General features: G+C 45.2%; 1 protein-coding gene across 5 annotated transcripts in view; it reads right to left on the bottom strand.

Moving 5' to 3' along the window:
• PRKACA (protein kinase cAMP-activated catalytic subunit alpha) overlaps positions 1-16639 on the bottom strand; it is a 62539-nt gene that overhangs the window by 7620 nt on the left and 38280 nt on the right. For all 5 annotated transcript variants that reach the window (XM_083726090.1, XM_083726093.1, XM_083726091.1 and 2 more), the window contains exons 2-7: positions 6542-6603; positions 4547-4675; positions 4350-4448; positions 2021-2103; positions 740-866; positions 120-215 (exon numbers count right to left, since the gene is read on the bottom strand). In XM_083726090.1, coding sequence (XP_083582216.1) covers positions 120-215; positions 740-866; positions 2021-2103; positions 4350-4448; positions 4547-4675; positions 6542-6603 — 596 coding nt within the window. The remainder of the gene's footprint in view (positions 1-119; positions 216-739; positions 867-2020; positions 2104-4349; positions 4449-4546; positions 4676-6541; positions 6604-16639) is intronic.

Raw genomic sequence — 16639 nt, 5'->3', positions numbered from 1 at the left:
CAAACACCAAGGAAGAGAGGCACTTAACTGCAGTGTACTGCAAGATATCGAGATGGACACAGTCTTCTTTCTGGGCTGAACAAGGCCCAAAACACTGTTCCTGAGTACAGGTGTCTCACCTTGCTCAGAATGATTTCAGGAGCCAGGTATTCTGGAGTCCCACAAAGGGTCCATGTTCGGCCTTTCACTCGTTTGGCAAAGCCAAAATCTGTCACCTGGAGGTAAGAGAAAATTAACAAAGCTGAGTTCTCCACACCAATAGGGTCAGCAGCACAAAGGAAGCGATGGAGGCTTGCACAAACCCCAGCACATGGAGAGGTGATGTTTCGGGTGGAATAAGAGAGAAGATTTTGTTTCCAAAGGTAAGTATCACTTTCTAAACAGCAACTGCTCATAATGAATGGCTTCTAACATGCTCCCCACTTGCCACCAAAATAGGAAAAGTGCATCTGGTGGTTTGGAGCACATTTGGTTGAGCAGGTACCACTTGGGGGCGGGATGGACTTCCTGATATTCAAAGAACAAATGATAGAAAGAGGTGCACCTTTAGATTTTATGTCAACTCCAAAATTTCCTAAGAAGTTACTTATGCTTGTCAAAATTCAGTCCTTTCTTAAAAAAAACTAATTGTTACAGATATTTGGGGAAAGAAACAGTATTCCTAGACATACTGACAAGGAGAGGAATTCTCAAAATGCTGTGCGGCAGAATCTCACAGAATGGATGGAAGCAGTATTACCTCAATGTAGCCCTGCTGGTCGATGAGGAGGTTCTCAGGCTTCAAGTCTCGATAGATGAGATCTAGTGAGTGCAGGTACTCAAAAGTCAGCACTATCTGAGCGGCATAAAACCGGGCATGAGGTTCACTGCAACAAAAGGGGGAAGAGTTTTTTCATAGGCCACCTCCAATGCATGCCAGCTGAGTCTTCACCTTCACTGATCACCATAAACCAGGGATGGAGAACCTGTGGCCCTCCAGAGCACTGCTGGGTTGGGCTCCAACTCCCATCAGCCCCAACCAGCTCAGTCAGGAATGATGGGAGCTGTACTCTCAGCAAAAGGGCTCAGGTTTCCACCCCGTCACAAACCAATACCTTAAGACCAGATCTCTCCCCTGTTCCCCGTTCAACAGGACCTTGAGTCTTCAGCTGGAAGTTATCTCACACATTTCACTCATGCTCTACCTGCCCCACCTATGGCTGAACACATGCAGAATCTCTTCCCTTATTCTGACCATGTTCTTATGTAGGTGTAATCATTGCAACAATCCTGGACGGTAAGTCACTACTATTTACTCTCCATGTTGCAGATGGTGGGGCTGAGGCTGTGAGACAGAACTTTGCGCAATGCCATGTAGCTGAGTTCATGGCAGAGGCACCATTCGGACTGGGGGCTTCCTGGTCCATCGTTCAGTCTCAGTGCTATGCCAGTTCTAGACTGTTCTACAAGATGGCAGCTTATCTGAAGCACACATAACTACACAGTTAAATGAGAGCATGTTAACAAGCATCCCGCTTTCCATACAGTAAATGGATACAAAGCAAGATAGAAGCATGTTCTATGGTGGTAGCTTCTATACTGAAGTCTCCGCTAACAATCCTCTGATGAAAAGCACTCCGCTCATATGGGCCTGTCAAGCCAGGTCACCCCTTGCCCCTTAGTGTTAAAGAGAATAATCAGGAACTCAGTGTCATTGCCACCACACTCTGATAGGAATGATCTGCTCTTTGCAAGTCACCAGCTTCACATCCAAGAGGATGGGAATTAATGTCAAAGCAAATGCAGCTTCTGTCCTATCATTAGACTTTTTTCTAAACTGCATATTCTTTACCCCAGAAGTTAGGGCTTGCTGGAAGGGGAAGATATCCTCCACTCAACTTTAAAGTGCAGAACAAGAGAAACCTAGTTCTTTCCTGGTTCCTTTCCCGTGTTCTAACCCAGGAAGCCCAACTCTCAGCTCTTCTGTTCCCACAACTGAGAGCATCATCCCAACCTTACAATGACAGGGGAGCACACTCACCTGAACCTGCCAATCCGTCGTAGGTGGGAGAACATCTCGCCACCTGGGATGTATTCCATCACCATGTACAGATTTGAGTTATCCTGTAATCAAGGGCAGAAACAACTCAGGGTCCTGGCCAGCACTGCTTTGCACTGCTTTGTTCAGGGCCACAGCTCTCCAATTTATTTACTTCTATTGCCTTTCTGCAGTGACGCTTAAACCAGCGTACTCACACATCCATAGGAGCACTCTAGAACAGGAACTGGGTTTGCTGTTGGGCTGGGAGAAAGGACTATATACACCACAGAATTCAAGTTCCTGCCAATTTCCTTTAAAAAAATGAAGTATCTTGCCCTTGCAGTTGCAGATAAAAAACCAATTACAGATAGGTAGCCGTGTTGGTCTGCCATAGTCAAAACAAAAATATACTGAAGTGTATCTGAAGAAGTGTGCATGCACACGAAAGCTCATACCAAGAACTAACTTAGTTGGTCTTTAAGGTGCTACTGGAAGGAATTTTTTTTGTTATAAAAAACCAAAATGTTGATACAGTGCCTACAGACTAGGTGGTGGTGAAGGAACAGGTCCCAGCATTTCAGATCAGTACTTCATTCCTTCACATGGCTACACTTTCCTAACTGCCCCCAATTCCAATCTTCACGTTTGTTCCCTAGTCAATCGCTCTCTACCACCATTGCCTTGCTTCCCGCTCAATAAATGCAAGTTCTTTAAAATCTGAATGTATACAAGTTCCTTGTCTTCTAGTCCCCATTCATTTGCACAACTTATTTGCACAACGATCATATAGTTTTGCTTGGTGCAAAACTGTTTCTATAGCAGAGTGTTTTGGTTTTAGTGCTATGTTCTGTTCAGAGTCTTTTCCTGCCATGACCTTAAAAAAAAGGCAACAACTTCAAAAGTAGCTGTTACTAAGGTGAACTCAAACCTCTTAGTACCTGGTCATGTAGGATAAGACTAATAATGACCGCTAGTCATGATAACTATAGTAACTCCACTATGGGGTAGCAGGCCTCTCAATACCACTTCATAAACAAAAGAGTGTTGTGCTCAGATCCTGTTTGTGGCTCCCCATAGGCACCTGGTTGGCTAGTACGGACTGTTGGGCAGAATGCTGGACTAGATGGGCTTTTGGGCTGATCCAGCAAGGATCTTCTTGTAGACTTACAGAATTACTCTCACTACCAAGGGAATGAATTATACACACAGTCTAACACCAACCAACTTGGAAGCAAGCCCCACTAACATCAATGGGACTTACTGCTGAGGAAATAGTATTTAGAATTAAGATACTTTTTTTTTTTTAACCCCCAAATTCTGCAACTGAAACAATCTCTGCAAGGTAGCATGAATGTATTTGTTCAGGCTTTATTCTGAGAGGTAAGCTTTTGACACGGCTATAGCAGAGGGGAAATGGGAAGGAACCTATGAGACAGCAGTAGAGGCCTCCTCTTCTGATTGAGCTTTCAAACAGCCACTGGTTTTAGGTTACAGCCACAAAGGGTATATAAACATGCATATTTCCTTCAAAGCAGATTTTTAAAAAATGGTTCTGCCCTTTGTGGCAATAGGTAGGACTCAATGGCTTTTTATATCCTTTCTATGTAGCTGAGGTGAACGGAAGCCTGCAAAACCTTGATTTAGAGCTGCATTAATAGACAAGGCACAGTTGCCTTGTCACATAGTCCAGACTTACATGCTCCCTATAGCACTTTCACATTGACTTAAAAGTAAATCCTACTGAATTCAACGAGGCTTACTTCTAGGTAAGTGGTGTTAGGATTGCAGCCTTACTTACTGTATTTATATAAGGCAACCCAGTAAGATTGTTCTCTGGGTAACTCAAACACAAAATGATAAAATACTGTTGGCTTCATTAAACATTTTTTATGCTTATAGTGTCCACTTGTTTACTTGCCCAAAACTCCACTAACACCAGAAAGAGCTAGGACAAAACAAAATATTGAAGGCCTATCATAAGGAAGAGTTTTGATGGCCTATCGTGACAACGTGTGCTCTAGCCCAGGAGTTCCACCTACCCAGGCTGCTCCCAAAGGGGAAGCACACTGTACCTACTGTACCGGCACAGAAAGTATCCAGCCAGCTGGGCTTGCCTGCCATGGTGGATGCTCAGCTAGCCACAAGCCCAGACAGGGGCAAAAAGATTAGCTGGGTGCTATGGTAAAGTGGTTAGCTTCCCTTAAGTATCTGGTTGGCCACTGTGTGCCTTTGATCTGATGCAGCAGAGCAGGTGTCCAAAGGACCAGAAAGCCAGAGAATGAATATTTAGGCAGGGGGTGGGGGGAGAGAGTGCAAAGACATCCTTTACCTTAAAAGAATACTCTAGCCTGACAAGGAATGGGAAGTTCACAGCCTGGAGAATGCGCTTTTCATTGAGGGTGTGCTCGATTTGCTTCAGCTTAACAACCTGCAAGACAGAAAGGAAGTCAATCAGAGTCAGTTGGGCCTCCCTCTTGCCAACCTCAGGCACCAACTCCCAGAACTCAATGACAGGCTCAAACTCACTTTCTGCTTGTCAAGGATCTTCATGGCAAAGTAATTCCCGGTCTCCTTGTGCTTCACGAGCATCACCCGCCCAAAAGAGCCTGTACCCAGGGTCTTGAGCCGGTCGAAGTGATCCAGGCTGGACGTATTCTGAAAAAGGATTTGGAAAATAAGAATATAAAAAGCAGAGGAAGACAATCTGTCAAGGACACCAGGCTCTGGTCATCAGATTTTGGGGACCCTTAAGTGGCCGTGAGAGTTCAAAATGCCGGCTTACTAGTTTCATTTTAAAGATAACCCTTCAGGCAATACCATGCCTTCCCATGTCATATTAAAGCAGCAACTGTTATTGAAGAGGATCATCCCTGTGGCGTGCCAACTCTTCTCCCTGAAACTTGCAGCGTTCTTGGGGTTTGAGACACAGATAGCTTTTTACCACGAGAGGGCGCAAAAGGCAAGAGTTTTTAGAGAGAAAGACATACAATCCTCCTGCATACTGAACAGCAAGAAAATCAAACTCAATCCACAAAAAGGACTGTACATACACCCAACACTCACTACGCTATCTGTAATAACCTAGAAACTAGCAGCAACAGGTTAAGCCTTAGAGCCTGACAAAAAAAACAGTAATATCCCCACATATCACACTTATTGCAAAATACAACCAGATGTAATGACACCTTTATGTAGGGGGCAGCAAATGGAACAAGCCAAAACAGCGAGAGCATCCAAATTTCCGGGCCAATTTACACAGTCATTTTATTGCCATGAAGCAGTTATTTTGGCAGTCACCTTCTGGGAGTTATTTGCTGAAAAGCTAAAGCATCGGACCTGTTAGTTGAGCAGTGAGGTATTCATCAGATATTGCAGGGAAGAAAATACCTTATTCAGCTAGAGGGAGATTGCATTCCCCTTTCTGTAATATGGTCTGCTAACACCAAAGAGTATATGTGATAGGTGAAGGGCTTCTGAGCCTTGCTTAGTAATTTGGAAAGATCTTAACTACCGGTATTTGTTCCTTGTCATGCAAGCAACCCGGGCACTGGCAAACCTTATTGTCAGACACATCTTCCAAAGTGTCTTAGAACTGCAAAAGGTAAACTAATCCAAAGCTGATTCTCTTCCTGTGTTTCCATCTGTGTTTCCACCTCACTCTCCTCCTGTATTGTACCCCTGCAAAATTATTCCTAGAAAAGGGGCAATTCCAGAATAACCTGGGGACTGAAACACCTGTCTCAGCACCTATTTCTTCAGCAGGATAATTTAGGATGTCCACCAGCATCAAGACTTTTGCCTTTGGTGTAACTAGCAATAACAAAGTTTTGGCAAGATCCTTCCAAAGCCTTGTTTTAAAAAGTTACACTGGTCACATTTTATACACATAAAAAACAAGTGAATGCAGACCCAAATGGGCTTCCACACAGCCAGTACAGGAGAGCCAGAGTGATCAGAGTGTCAGACCTGGACCCAGGACACCAGGGTTCATATCCCCACTCAGCCATGAAGCTCAATGGGCCAGTTGCAGTTTCTCAGCCTAACCTACCTCACAGGACTGCTGTGAGGATAAAATGGGGAGAACTATGTACTAATGAATTTAATATCAAGGCAGTCGTTTCAATGCATGCAGCACAGTATAGCATTCAAGTTAGGCAGTGTATCCCTTACTTAAATGCAACACCAGTTGTGTGAAACGGTACACACATATTCTGAGCTTAGACTGTACACATGTATTGTGTGAAACTGTACACATGTATTCTTGGCACCCTGGTCTGTTTTCTTTCCAGCACATCAAAAGGAGGCAGGGTACACGGGAGCGATTTAAACCGTGTGCACCAGCACACATGCACATTCCTGCGAAGCCATAAGTTGTCTAACTCTGGCTGATGGTTGCATGCAAACCAGGTCAGTGTCACTTTCAAATCAGGCCTAAGAGCTTAGAAGCAACAAGACCCAGGCTGCTATGGCTAGATAAAGGAAGGAAGGCAAAATATCAAGACAAGAAGAGAGGTGTCATACCTGCAACGGGTTCTCCCATTTCTTGAGGAACTCTTCTTTGGCTTTGGCAAGAAACTCCTTCACTGTAAGTAAGCAGAGGCAGAGAAAGAGCATTGACAAGAGAGCATGTTGCCTGAAGGCCTGAGCTGCTGAACACTCCTTAGGAGTCAAAGAGGCTATGTTGGGAAACAGGAGTCCCCTTCAAGTCTGCCAGCTCTCATTTCTTTGACGGGCCTATTTGCTGAATCACCAGGAACGGAGGATGCATTCCCAGCAGGAAGGCCAGAAAGGGGAAGACAACACCTTTCAACAAGTCGGATTCCCAAGGAGCAAACATTCCCTGGAGGGCAGAGAGCAGACACACAGCCCCCTCTTTTAGGCTCAGCCATGAGACTCTAGATGAGAAATGGCCAACTGCTGGCCTGTGGAAATATGCACAATCAATATCTGAGAAGTCTGTGTTACCACTGGAGCCCTAAATCCAGCCTGGAGAATACAGTAGCAACCGGTCACCTCTGCTAAAGATCACGGCTGCTCAGCTTTAGGTCTGTCACCATGTTGCTTATTTTGGGGGCCAACTTGTGCCCAATCCTTGCAAGTCACAGACAACTTTGGGCCACACTGGGGCCTCCAGCCTTTTAAAGCAAGAGCAGGGAATAAGTAAACCCATGAAAAAGGAAGGCAGGACCCACTCTCTCCACATCCATGCCACTCATTTGCAAGGCTTTTGAGGAGTCATACAGATGTGAAATTCAATGCTGCACCATGACAAACGCTCTGCCTAGGCAGGGATTTCCACTTGCCAGATGGAACAATCTCCCTCCCTCCCCTCCATGCTGTTCTGGGGGTACCCCAACCCCTTCGAGACAATTTCAGGGTGCATGTGGGAGAGGGGGAAGCCCTGTTGCACATACAGAAGCCCTTGTGCAGAAATAATACCTCGGGTTAAGAACTTTGCTTCAGGATGAGAACAGAAATTGTGCTCCGGCGGTGCAGCGGCAGCAGGAGGCCCCATTAGCTAAAGTGGTGCTTCAGGTTAAGGACAGTTTCAGGTTAAGAACGGACCTCCGGAACGAATTAAGTACTTAACCCGAGGTACCACTGTATGTCCCATCTGTTTGCATGCACACATTTTCTCCTCAGATTCCAACTCAGAAGGTGCTCTGCAAGTTTCAAAAATACACACACACAACTAGAGACTTTTAAGACTGGCAGTTCCATGTACTGGCAGCTTCTCCCCTTCTTAGCAGCTTCTCCCCTTCAAAAAGGTTCTCATGCCACAACCCCCAAACTTATTTTTGAAAGAGACATTTAGGAGCTGTGGAATGAAATTCTGAGAAGAATCTGGGGAAGCATGGGCCCTTCTGGATTTCAGCCAATAATGTCAATCATGAGATTTAAAGTGGAATCATTCAAGACTCAGAGACTCTAAAGTTTCCCAGTCACAGGTGAGCTACTCATGGTTAAAGCACCTGCCATGTGCTGAGACAGTGACTGAAACATGGGGGAGAGGGGACCTGTGGCCCTCCAGATGCTGCTGGACTGCAATTCCCACCTTCCCCGACCACTAGCTGAAGCTGGAATAGACATTTAGAGAGCCACACATCCACCAGCACTGAACTAAGGGCTCCCAAAAACATCCTGACTGCAAACCAACTGATGACCTGTATGCAGACACCAGCAGCCATGGCATGGCCACCGCATACCTTGTGTTCTATAATGTACCAAAGATCAGATCCAACCTGGAAGGCAGTCTTGTGTCTAAGAGAAACTACCTGGTGCTCCAACACACTCCATGTATCCAAAGCAGGAAGGCTACCACGTAGATAGTTGTACACTCTCTAAATTGCATAATCAGGTTTTTTGAAGCTACAGGTATGTAATGGCACCAAGCACAATGACAAAGAGGGTTCTCGAGAGCAGAAAATTCACAGAACCAAGGAAATGCTCCATGTCCAAAGAGGTTTGGGGCTGAAAAACCCATCTACTGCCGACAGAAACATGTCAAATATAGCTGCAGATGAGAACTGCCTCAAATTAGACAGTTTCTAGCAGTCATGGCCACAAAGGAAAGATAAAGCTTAGGAAGGTGGATTCAATGTCTTCTAAAGTATCTAGAGGTAAACAGGTAAATGAGAGAGAGAATTACCCTTAACTCATCCTAATCATTCACCTGTATCCCATGAACCCCATCCTTTTCTCTCTACTCCAGCTGCACAATAGAAATAATACCCCATGCTGTCACCACTTGTGCGGGTTCTGAAGACAATTGGAGTCATAATCTAATCAGTTAATTAAATAAATTTGGCTGATTAAAAGTGATCAAATAATTATATGCTAATTCTGTGTATTATGCAAGCTGAACATCATCCAAGTTTAGTTTTTTTTTTTTTTGTCATGATATAAACTAGAGTTTTGGGGACTCTGGCAGAGGATATTTCCAGAAGTAGCTCAGGGCTGGGCTTTAGAAAGCAGAATTGGCATACTAAACTCCCTCTTCCAGCTTCTCCATCTTTGTAACACAGCGTTCTGCCAACACCAAAAGGTTGTGTTCACTGGCAAAGCAGTACTGCTTGATTAACTAGGAAGGGGCTGGGTGCATTCTTAGACTGGTACCCCTTGCTGAGCTGGGAAGGAACCCCAAACAATTTTCACACACACCCCACTTTCTAAAGGGTTGCCTCGCTCCTGGAATGTTTTCTGAGAGGGGCAACCATGATGATGAAGAGCCTGGAAACCAAACCCTTTGGGGGAAGGTTGAAGGTGTCAGTGAATTTTACATCCTGGAGAACAGACTACCAAGAGGCAATGCAATAGCCCTCTGTTACATAGATGGAGCAACTTTGTTTTCTGTTGTTCCAGAAGATAGCACCTGAATTAATGCGTTTAGATTACAAGAAAAAGGGTTTGATTTAGACCAAACATCAGGAAGAACTTCCTGACGGCATAACATGTTCAACAGTAAAGCAGACTGCTTTGGAAGGGGTAGATGACTCTCTTTCATTAAGGCCTTTTCAGTGGTGGCTCCCTGTTGTGAAAAGCTCTCCCCAGGGAGGCATGCATGGTGCCATCTTTATCTATATTTAGACTTTTCTCTTCACCCAGGCTTTGGGTCCTTAAAATGAGGGGGAGAAAAACAACTAAATATCAGCATCAAGAACAGTAGGCTGGCTGGCCACATATCAACAATACTGCAGTTGGCAGTTGCCACCTCTATGAGTCTATGAAACAATAACCTTACAAACTAAGCCCTCAAGATCCCATCATCCACTGGGGCCAAGCACAGCATATACAGTCATACATTGGAAGCCGAACGGAATCCATTCCGGAAGTCCGTTCAACTTCCAAAACACTCAACAACCAAGGCGCGGCTTCCGATTAGCGGCAGGAGCTTCCTGCACGCAATCGGAACCCGCGGAACCTACGTCAGATGTTCGGCTTCCTAAGAACATTCGCAAACCAGAAGACTCACTTCCGGGTTTGCAGGGTTCGGGAGCCAAAAGATTCGAGTTTCAAGGCATTTGGGATCCAAGGTACGACTGTATCTGCATAAAGCAAAGAGAAGCAGAAAAGGCCGAGCAAGCGCTCCTCAGCCAGGGTAAATTTGCTGAACAGTTCGCTACCATCTAAAGAAATGGAGCCTGACTACAGATTCCAGGGATCCTGGCTCCCAGTTCAGAATGTGAAGTCTGCCCCTGCATCCACCAGAAAAAGCTCATTTTCAGTTCCCCCCTCCCATCATGGAGATGCAGCTTCTCCTGGCATGAGATCAGAAGACCGTAAAATGGAGGAGCCCCTGAAATAAGGTTGCTTTGCACCAGCCTCTTATTTCCTACAGGAGAGGTACCTGACACAAAGGGAACATGGCCAGGCGCAGTCTGGGGATGCTTTCATAGCATCCTCCCACTCCAAACCTTCACAGCAATCCTCCCACCCAATTCCTTCATGCTGCAGCACAGAGCGGCTGGATTTCCCCGAGACACGCACACAAACAGACGTGGAGCTGCAGCTCAGCCTGTCTGACCTACTTTCCCTTTGTCTCCTGCTTTATCCACATTACTTACAGAGCGCCACCAGCTTACACCTTCCTGCACAGATCCCAGCCCTCCCCACTCCTCAAGGAGATTTCTGGCAGCTCTTCCCCCCTTCCTAGGGCCATCTCAGCATTATATTTTAGCTCCATGGGCCCCCCTCCAAAAAGGGGCAGCAATCACCCCTCCCCATCTCCAGAACACTGACCTCTTCCATAAGCCATGAGGGACCCCCGACAGCGACAGAGCACCACAGGCCTTAAGGCCAGGCTGAGCACTATGATCTCATCTAACCTCAGGCCGTCAGTCGCTCCTGCGTCATGCCCAAGAGCCTCCAACTGCACTCTAAACCATCAACCCTGTCTTGAGGTCTAGGCAAAGGGAGGGAACAATTCTGCATTCTTGATGGCTGCTCAAGGCCTGGTTCACACAGAACACTAAACCACGGTTTGTTAAAACAAGCCATGAGTTGTCTCACAGATGAGCAAGCAAACCATGGCTTGTTTTTCTCCAAAATTTGGTTCAATTTTCAGCTGCTCTCAACTCATGCCTTTGTAGTTCAGTGAGCATGTGGGGTGGGGAGGCCAAACAAACCATGGTTAAGGAAGGGTGTTTGGCTTGGTAAGAGTTGCAAAACTTAATTACAACAAACTAAGGGTCATAAACCAGCACCGAACCACAGCTTCAGATCATGGTTTGTTAGCAGTAAACAAACCATAGTCAAGCCACTAGGCAGGCTTTGCACAAAACACTAAGCCGTGGTTTCATAAACCATAGTTTAATAAACCTTGGTTTAGTGTTAGGTTCAGAGTGTGGTTTAGGGGCTGGGAGTTTATTTTGCCTGAAAGTGAGCCCTGAACATTCGCCTGGCTCCATAATGAAGCTGATATCCCCTAGCAATATGGGCTTCCAAGTTATGGCACACAAAACTCAAGACATTGCATTGCAATCCAAACATGTGCATTTACATGCCAAATCAGAGAAAGATGCAATACTGTCTCATCAATATGTATATTTCAAATAAGAGAAACTGTGGTTTAAAAAACCACTTTGGCTAAAATTTAGATAGGCCACCAGGAACAGGAAAAAAAATCCTTAAGACAACCTCACTCATTCTTGGGTTACCAGATGGTGTTGGACCACATGTCTCATCATTACTGACTGCTGTACAATTTCTTGCCCAGTGAACTTGCATCATTCCTCAAGGGCCTCAAGGGCCATGCATAGGCAAACTAAGGCCCGGGGGCCAGATCCGGCCCAATCGCCTTCTAAATCCGGCCCACGGACGGTCCAGGAATCAGCGTGTTTTTACATGAGTAGAATGTGTCCTTTTATTTAAAATGCATCTCTGGGTTATTTGTGGGGCATAGGAATTCATTCATTCCCCCCCCCCAAAAAAAATATAGTCCAGCCCCCCACAAGGTCTGAGGGACAGTGGACCAGCCCCCTGCTGACCCCTGCTCAAGGCTATAATTGTGATGTGCTAATCTCCTGTTCTCCCAGCTTTCAAATGGCACTGTAAGAGTCATTGTGGTGTAGTGGCTAGATAACTGAATTTGAACCATGAAGCTCAACGGTTTTGAAGGGGTCTTTTTGCGGGGTGGGGCGAGGGGAAATCACACAAGCAACATAACTTAATTCACAAAGCTGCTGGGAGGAAAAAACTGGTAATCCCACATACATTACCTTGAGTTCCTTGGAAAAACGTAATACAAGTGTGAAAGTGCAAGTAATTGTTTGTTCCTCTTGTTGGATGTTGGCAACAATAATCTTGCAGGATCAGAATTCTAGGTTCATCAAGTATAGTATATGGTCTCTAACCAGGACCAGCCACATACCCCTGGAAAATTGATAACTAGGACATGATTTCAATAATCATCCTCTGTCTGTTCGCTGCCTCTGGTAAGGAAAGATATAGTGCATCTGCAAACCATGACCTACAGCCATTGATAGACCCATCTATGGGAGCTAAACCTATTCCAGTTGACAGTGACAATGACAGTGTTCGTGGCCTTCCAAACTGTGGGATGAATTCCATAAGTTGAAAACAGTGCTTGCTTTAATTTGTCCTGAACTTGCTGTCAAAGTATTAGAGAACTTCAAACTCCAATGTTTTGGTTTCTTTCACACCATTCCTAATTTTGTGAACTAAATATGTGTGCGGCCTAAACTTCTCTTCGAAGGAAGTCCCATCCACCTGAATATCTTTAGCCACCCATTTCTTTACTTTCCTCCCCTTCTGTGATCTCTTTTTCAAAACCAGGCCACTAGAACTCCATTGGCATTCCAAGCACAGCCATACCAGAGTCTCATCCTGGTGTACTTGCCATTTCATTTTCAGCCCCTTTTTATAGTAATTCCCAGTATCAGATTTGCTTTTCCTCCACTGCACCAGCACACTGAGATGACGTCACTGCGCTTTCTACCATGACCCCAAGACCTCGCTGGCAGTAGTGACAGCTCATTTAGATCCCATCAGTGTCTGTGCAGGAGTTTGTGTCCCAATGTGGAACACGAGGCGCTCGCTCACTCTGAAGCTTACCTGCCATTCTGCAGTGCTTCTGAATCATCCAGCTTGAAGAGTGCCTTTGAAGAAAAGCTCACACCATTTTGTAGATTTCTTTTTTTAAGAAACAAAAAGTTATTGGGAGTCTGAGCACTCCCCTACAGTACAAGGCAGGCGTGGGCATGTTCAGCTAGCCCTATTTTTAACCCAACAAGCTCTACCCACATTTTCTTCATCTCCCACACTAATGGCCCCTATCATTTCATGAAATTTCGTCTAGCGGCTTATTTGATAGATTTGCTTTAAACCATTATTTGAACTCTGTGCAGCGGAGGCCTTCTGTGCTGGAACGCACATCTAATAAATGTTTTCTAAGTAGTAGAAGCTGTCTTGTGCCAAAATCAGCCCACTGGCCCATCTTGCTCAGCACTGCCTGCAACACTTGACTGCCAGCAACTCCACAGGGTGGCAGGTGAGACACTTTTTCAACCTTGCTAGCGGTACAAGCAATTGAATTTGGGACCTTCAATGCACACAGAAGTATATGCTCTGCCACTGAGCTATGGCCCTTTCCAAAGACAGCTGTTCCCTCCCCCTCTATTACAGACCCAACACAAAGAGCTGTATTCTGTGGCCATGGTACCCACAGCCTGAGTTGAGAAGGCTGGGGAAGAGCAGATTCAGCTTTCCTTTCTGAAGCACTTTCACCGACCAGAATGCTTTGAAGCAGGTTTGCAAAAGGCAGCAGAATTCTGCTAAGTTTTGTGGCCCTCCAGGTGTCACTAGGCTCCAATTCCCATAAGCCTGAGCCAGAATGGTCAGGAACAGTCAAGAATGATGGGAGCTGTAGGTCAGCATTTTACAATCTTTTTGCTAGATCTGAAAAACAAAGGAATGGGCTTCACCTTTTCTCAATTTTAATGTATCTGGCACACCTTTGGATTTAATTCAGCTACTTGGGCAACCAGAAAAAATAATTCTAAATGTTCAGGGTTCCACATAGCCTGAAACAGGAGGCCAGCAATACTATTCAAGATTCACATATTTTTGCTTTCCCACATGTTATAAACATTTCCTGAGCCTGCTATAAAATGCTAACTTGCCCAGGTTCAGGGCTGGTTGCCCGTCCTGAATCCAAGCGTTTTATTGAGATCTATGTATGCATGTGTGTATATATTGCTTCTGGGAGGACAGCACTCAACAATATGGAGTGCAGGCGCCTTTTGCTGCCAAGGCAGCCATTTGGTGCTGGTACCCACAGCACTTTTATCAAGACATGAGTACGAGCACCTTTTTTTTTTAATTACCAAAATAGAGGAATATATAGGGTGAAAATACTTTAGCCTCATGGCATGCATCCCCCAACCTCCCCCTCTGTTTGCCACTTTTAACTGACACCATCATTCTATGGCTCAACAGCCTGCAGCCATGGACATAATTGCTAGACTAACACAGCATGCCCAACTTCCAATCTGACCCACTTTTTCCATCCTCCAGGGCAGAACTAAGAGCTGTTCACATAAAACAATGAAGGAAACCCAGGATTTTAACATTGCTGTAAATGGACAGCAACAGCAGCATGGACCCCACCCTGGCTCCCAACCCCCTCCCAGAAGAGGCTAGCAGCAAAAAGACAGCACCTCTTACTTTTGGGGTGCAACATGAACCTAGAATTTCCTTCTTCAGACAGAGATGAACTGCACCAGTAAATAGTCTATTTTTCTGTATGTCACTGACATTCCAAAGGTCTTAAAATGCCCACAATGCTTTTTTTCTCTTTTCAAAAAGTTGTTCTCTCTTTCAGCTCACAAACTTACATACTTCTGCATGTCTCCCAGAGAGTCCTCTGAGTATGCAGAAATCATTACTTTATTTTTGGGTGCCCCTTGCTTCCTTTAAGAGGGTTCCCTTCATGAGATCTGGAGTGCATACGGAGGGGCTGCGGAATCAGTTAAAGTGGGCCATTCATAAGCCTCAGCCAATATGGTTAATGGTCTGGGATTATGGGAGTTATAGTCCAGCAACTTCTGAGGGGCAACAGGCGCCCCAGCCCAGCTTTAGGGCTTCAGAAAATTTCTGTTGCAGATTAAGATACCCAATATATATGTGAAACCATCCTTTCTATGACCACTAGAGGGCTCTTCTACCTTTCTTGTAATAGGTTTCTTACGCTAGCTGCTGTGAGAGACAGTATACTGTATACAAGACTGGGTTGGCCCAAGAGGGTTGGATTCTCCAGCCATTTCCCTACCTAATTATGCTCCCCTCCCCACACATCTTCAACCACTGCTGCAGCCAGAATTGCAGATGACAACCGAACAAGAAATTGGTTGGCTGAATAGAAGCAACAAGGGGGAAAGAGCAGAAACACACCGTTTGCCTCATTACGACAAAGCCCCAGGTGTTAAAAGCATCTCTTGCCACAGAAATAACTCTCTATTACACCATTTGAGCTGAGAGCACCCCTTAAACAGTGAACCCGATGAAGGCATTTTCTATTCACATTGGCTTGGTCAGACTCCATGAATCTAGCTTATGGAACTAATCGACCATGTCCAATTGCAGAAGAGCCTCACAGACTGACCTGTGCCAAGATAAACACCAGAGCATAAACATAAACACCAGAGCATAGGGACTAATAGAGATGCAGCCCTAGTAATTTTTCAAAGCCTCCGGTATCTCCTTCTTCTCCCACTGTATCCAAAACACAACTACTAGGCTGCATTGCTGGCAGATAAACTGAGCACAGGGCATTCAAGCAACATAGGCAGGCACTCTTTTTAACAGCGCCAATCTCCACCATGCACGCTTTCGTCCTCAAAGAGTTTTCCCATCAGGCTTATTCACCACGCAGAAGCTGCTCTCACCAGACACACAAATTCACCTCTTTTCTCTCTGCACTTTGGAGATCAGCAAAGCAACAGCCAAGGTGGAGCACCTTCTTCGACAGAGGGGCACCTCGAGAAAAGCTGCAGGAGCTGAAAGTTCAGTGCTAATCCACATGAAATACAATTTGCATATGATTTTCATGAGCATGGCAAATTAGAGCATCGTATGATGGACGTGCTGTATTTTTTTAAAAAAAACAAACAAACTTATTTTGTGCTTCCTATGGAGAAGGCCACCTCCAAATGCTATTTTAGCTGCTCTGCAGCTTAGGTCGCAGTCCTCTCACAAAATACTTGGTGGAAATGCTTATGATTAAGCTGCATATAAACGCCTTAAGAATGAACAAATGGAAGGGAATACAAAAATCTGCACTAGGGAATAAAAGCCCCAGTGTTATTTACGGAACGCATTTTGTGGAACCACACATGCTTCAAATAATTGTTGGTATGGCACCATTTGCATTCCCAGGCAGATGGTATCTTCTGCATGGAGTAAAAACAAGGTCCAGGCTGCTCAAGGAGATGAACTGCACTCCCTATCAGAAGGGAAGCTGAAGTAGGTTACTAGGCATTCTGGCCATACAAGGGGGAAAGACTACAGGCACAAATGCATATACATGCAGTGCCAGGAAATAAAAAAAAAAATTCAAAGCAGGAAATAGTGGGAGAGAGCTGAACAGTCCTTGTTGCTTGT

This window comes from Podarcis gaigeae (genome assembly GCF_964106915.1).
Source record: "Podarcis gaigeae genome assembly, chromosome: 2".
Classification (NCBI taxonomy): domain Eukaryota; kingdom Metazoa; phylum Chordata; class Lepidosauria; order Squamata; family Lacertidae; genus Podarcis; species Podarcis gaigeae.
The sequence above is the reverse complement of the archived record's forward strand: the minus strand, read 5'-3'. Positions and strand labels throughout refer to the sequence as shown.